Source organism: Theobroma umbraticum, unplaced genomic scaffold (assembly GCF_002168275.2).
Source record: "Theobroma umbraticum cultivar Fairchild unplaced genomic scaffold, ASM216827v3 scaffold_20.0, whole genome shotgun sequence".
NCBI lineage: Eukaryota > Viridiplantae > Streptophyta > Magnoliopsida > Malvales > Malvaceae > Theobroma > Theobroma umbraticum.
The window spans coordinates 1,647,217-1,651,267 of record NW_018397266.1 but is presented as its reverse complement, the minus strand read 5'-3'; the positions used below and the strand labels follow the sequence as shown (position 1 = coordinate 1,651,267).

General features: G+C 38.8%; 2 protein-coding genes across 6 annotated transcripts in view; one reads left to right on the top strand and one right to left on the bottom strand.

Annotated features, from left to right (window-relative positions):
- On the top strand, positions 1-1,504 carry LOC110422934 (uncharacterized). 3 transcript variants are annotated; one of them, XM_089784664.1, is made up of 3 exons: positions 1-97; positions 238-418; positions 1,145-1,504. In XM_089784664.1, exons 1-3 carry the CDS (start codon positions 90-92, stop codon positions 1,397-1,399), a joined length of 444 nt encoding a protein of 147 aa, XP_089640790.1. In that variant the 5' UTR covers positions 1-89; the 3' UTR covers positions 1,400-1,504. The 3 variants fall into 3 exon arrangements, with proteins under 3 accessions (XP_089640790.1, XP_021292662.1, XP_089640789.1); XM_021436987.2 differs by having other exon boundaries at positions 7-97; positions 233-418; XM_089784663.1 differs by lacking the exon at positions 1-97 and having other exon boundaries at positions 111-418.
- A 947-nt stretch (positions 1,505-2,451) lies between these two features.
- IAR1 (ZIP metal ion transporter family) overlaps positions 2,452-4,051 on the bottom strand; it is a 12,818-nt gene continuing 11,218 nt past the window's right edge. For all 3 annotated transcript variants that reach the window (XM_021436986.2, XM_021436985.2, XM_021436984.2), the window contains 3 exons: positions 3,133-3,234; positions 3,008-3,052; positions 2,452-2,919 (listed from right to left, as the gene is read on the bottom strand). In XM_021436986.2, the coding sequence (XP_021292661.1) occupies positions 2,764-2,919; positions 3,008-3,052; positions 3,133-3,234 (303 nt within the window). In that variant the 3' untranslated portion in view covers positions 2,452-2,763. The remainder of the gene's footprint in view (positions 2,920-3,007; positions 3,053-3,132; positions 3,235-4,051) is intronic.

Here is a 4,051-nt window from a genome sequence, read left to right as displayed (position 1 = left end):
TCTGTGTCTTTCACAGATACAAAGTAAGATTGTCTCTGCACCTGGCATGAGCTTAAGAGCATATTTCTCTACGGAATTGTCATGTGGGGATGTTTTCGTAAGTTCTTTCATCTCTCTCTCTCAGGATTTCTCAAATTGGGGAATTGGCCTCATATTGGATATGTTAGCAGATAGTCTGCCTTATGATATTGCTACATTATGCTTACATAATTCAGTTCATATTTGGTGTCAGGATAGGGAAGAAAGTGAAGTTCCAGTAATAGATGAGAGCAGGGAGCCCAGACACAAGGGTGGTATGGACTTACACCATCATGCAATCGAGTTCGACATCGAGTTCTGGCCTGTTGAACATCCTATGGAGCCGCAGGATGAAGATCGGCCTGTAAAATGCCCAATGCCAGCTTCTTCCTGCATCAATGTACGTTACAATGTTCTTTTTTCTGCAGCGGAATTTCATGCATGTTTGTTTCCATCTTCCAACACAGTGGTGCAATATATCTAGCATTTCTTTGATTGGAATAATTCATTTACCGGAAGCAGTTTGAATTTAGCTTACTTTTTTTACCGTTTCCTGGTTTTACAGTATGATTTGACAAGCTCACTTTTCTTTTTTTTTTTAAAAAAAAAAAAAACCCATCAAAGATTGAACCATGAGTAAGATTGAACTATTTTCTTCATTGCTAGATTCCTAGTCCTTGAAGAACAATTCTGTCCTCATTAAAAACAAAAAAAATGGGAAACAGGGGTAAAGAATTGTGTTGCCTAATGAAAATTACCCAAGAGATAAATTAGTGCCATTCTCTTTACAAATAGCAAGAGCAGACCCACTTTACAAGTGGTAGATATCTAACTCAGAGGCATTCATCCCTGTGTCAATTTAATTTCTGCTAACTAGGTATTGAAGTATTACTTTAAAGGTTGGAAGTATTTAGGGACCTTTTTCTGTCAGAAGGCTAAAGTAGCAACGTTATAGTGGCTGGAAGTGGAATTTCTGGGTAACCCAACTTGTCAATCGTCACTGTTAAATACAAAGATTCAATTCAAGGGGTGGCTCCAAAGCATATCTCATTAGGAAGGGGTATATATTAAGTTGCACCAACAATTATTTTTCTGACATGTGAAAAATATACTATGTTTTTTGAAGGATGGAATAGGCAATGAAGAAAGGCTTGCAGCAGAGAGCTCGCGGAAGAGATCAGAAGTAACAGTAACGGCGAAGAAAGGAATTCCGGTGGCTACAGAGCCAGCAGTAAGAGCTGTGCGTAAAAGGCATCACACTCTCACCCGCGACGACCACGTCATAAAGCCGCTTGTCAGAATGCCGCCTCTTCCTCCACTCCCAACCCAGAATCTTACCATTTTCCAAATGCTTCAGGAATTCGACAAGTTTAACTCTTGAAAAGGGTTTAACGCAAACAAATGATAACACAAATTTTCCCATCCTTTTCAAACTCTGCAATGTTTAGTTCAATGCATTTGGAGAGATCCAGGAGAAAGAAAATCCTAGAGCGCCCAGGCCATAACTACATAGACTAGCCTTCTGAGATACATGTTCTGTATATTATTCACTATATCCAAATGGTTTTATGAGAAGCAACTGTGACTTGTTGGTGGACCAAATTCTAATCATAAGCAGATGCTTCCATCTTCACTTCCCTCATTCTTACTCAGACATTTCAATTTCCAGAAATTCAGATTTTCTAGATTTCTGCTTCAAAACCCCAATATTTAAATGCCAAAGCAATATCAAGGTCGAAGCCAGCCATACTCAATTCTGCAGAGAGATGGACAAGTGAATCATTCTTTGCAAACAAGAGGTTTTCATTCTTTAAAAAGAATTGTAGAGCAAGCAACCCAATTAGCCAATAGATGGCTCAGCAAAGGCCAAAAAACAAACAAAATCCTGTCCAATAAACAACCAAACAAGCAGATAGAAATCAAAGAAAGGTTCCTCGTTCTCAACACAGCATTAGGTCGTCGGGGGGGACCAGCATTGTTATAAAATCATCCCCCTGAGTCTGACCAGGTTCATCTGTTGAAAGCATGCTCTAACTACTACATGGCTGTCCACTCGAATCTTAAACGAGATTTCTTCCATCCTTTTATTGTATTTTATTGCTATTGCTCAACTTTTCCTTTTGTCAAAATCTCTTTATATTTGAGGCAATCGTGCTTCACTGCACTAATTCCTTTCATCTTTGATATATGTTTGCTCTGATTCTGGCAATCTTTTCAGCAATATCAATCCATAATTTTATTGTTCTTAAACATCAACTCCTTTAACTTTAATGAAAGTCATTTCATGCACATTTAAAGTATGAATCATTTTCAACCAAAGCGCATGTCACCATGCAGCATGTGGGGACAAGCCCCAATTTGGCACTGATGAATCACAACACTCTTTCCTTCTAACCAGTTACAGTCTAAGACAAAAAGCACTCCCACTATATAAAAAAAAAATTCTAAAAAGACTATAGCATTTAACGTTACCGGTCAATAAAAAAAATGCCATACAACAGAAAGAGATAGAGAGAGAGATGTAGTTTTCACCTAAGGGTCAGGGAGAGTGATGAATTTGTCCTAAATGTCAGGTAGAGGTGTAAGCTGTAAGCATTTATCCTTCTCTCCTAATTCTGAGATAAAAACAGAGGGTAGTTTACCTCTCATACACTATCAGGAAACAGGGTTGACAGAAAGCTGGGATTTGATCCTTCGTGCACGTGCTTTGAGGTATGTGAACAAAAAGTAACTCTTGAATGAACTTTATTCTACAAGTGAAATAAAAAGGGCAACAGCCATGCCAAATGTTAGTGAGATTAATTGCACTACAGTACTTTTCAATGTTGAGTTGCTACTGCTATTCATTTCTGCAAGCACTCCGGCAACAGCAATGTATATAAATCCACCAGCTGTAAACCCCTGCAAGAAAGGAAATAACAAAAAATGGAAAACTTGAGACCATGACCCAAAAAATAACATCCGACATGCTTTACACGTGACCTATTACCTCAATCAAAGATGACTGTCCAGGATCTTGTCCCAAAAGCAAAGCCTACAGGAAAAGCAATATGTTTTTAATTCCTTTGCCTATCATTTGAAGTAATAATTGCACTAGTTGCAAAAAATACTGACCACAGCAGTTCCTGCTAGTGCCACCAGCGCCGAAAGAAAGTTAAAGAACAGCGCTTTTGAAACACTGAAACCAGATCTCACCAATATACCAAAATCACCAACCTGCACAGGAGAAGAAACCAAGCCATGGAATCAAAATAATAAATGTGGTTATCCAAACGTCAAATTCAGAGCCTGCCATTTAAGAGTGAAAGTCCATATCATGCTCCCATTGTTTCATGTTAGAGGAGTTGTAATTGTTCAGTCATAAAGACAGGATGATTTCTGTGTGTGTATGTGCTGGGGGCAGTTTGGAGGGTTAATAAAGTTCTCTTCTCACTCGAGAAACCAGAGCGCCTACCCAGATATGTTGCCAACTTGCCTTTTATGGAAGTCACAGGGAGCAATCAAATCAATCTCATATTGCTCTATGATTTCACATTGAACCTGGACCATACGAACAAATAGAATGAACTCAATTTTTTTTTTGTTTAAGGGATAAACAGAAGCCCTGTCAGAAGTCCACTCACTAAAGGGGTGGGATTAATCACCGGGGCCAAGCTCCAGGTTCAAATGATCTCAATGTCTCTTTCCATTGGTTTTTTTCCATTTAAATAACTCCCACAAGTTCATGTCATTCCCTCAGCCTTCAGCCTTGAGCCTTGGATGAATTTCTTAAATCTCATCATAGATTACATCTACATGACCATTCTGAATTCAAAGTTGCCAAGAAGTTGGGTGGATAAATGCCTGGGCCTTGCAATGTTACATGACATTATGTCAAGAAATCCCCAAGTCCTAGAGTAAAGAGGGTAGGCATGTAAAAGACTGTATTTGGCTAATCCTCGATGCTCTCAAACCACCGTGGCATGTCAATCAATGGCGCCATCCCAAAATAAAGCAAAACATTCAATTATGAGTATTATTATGCTTGCTAGAA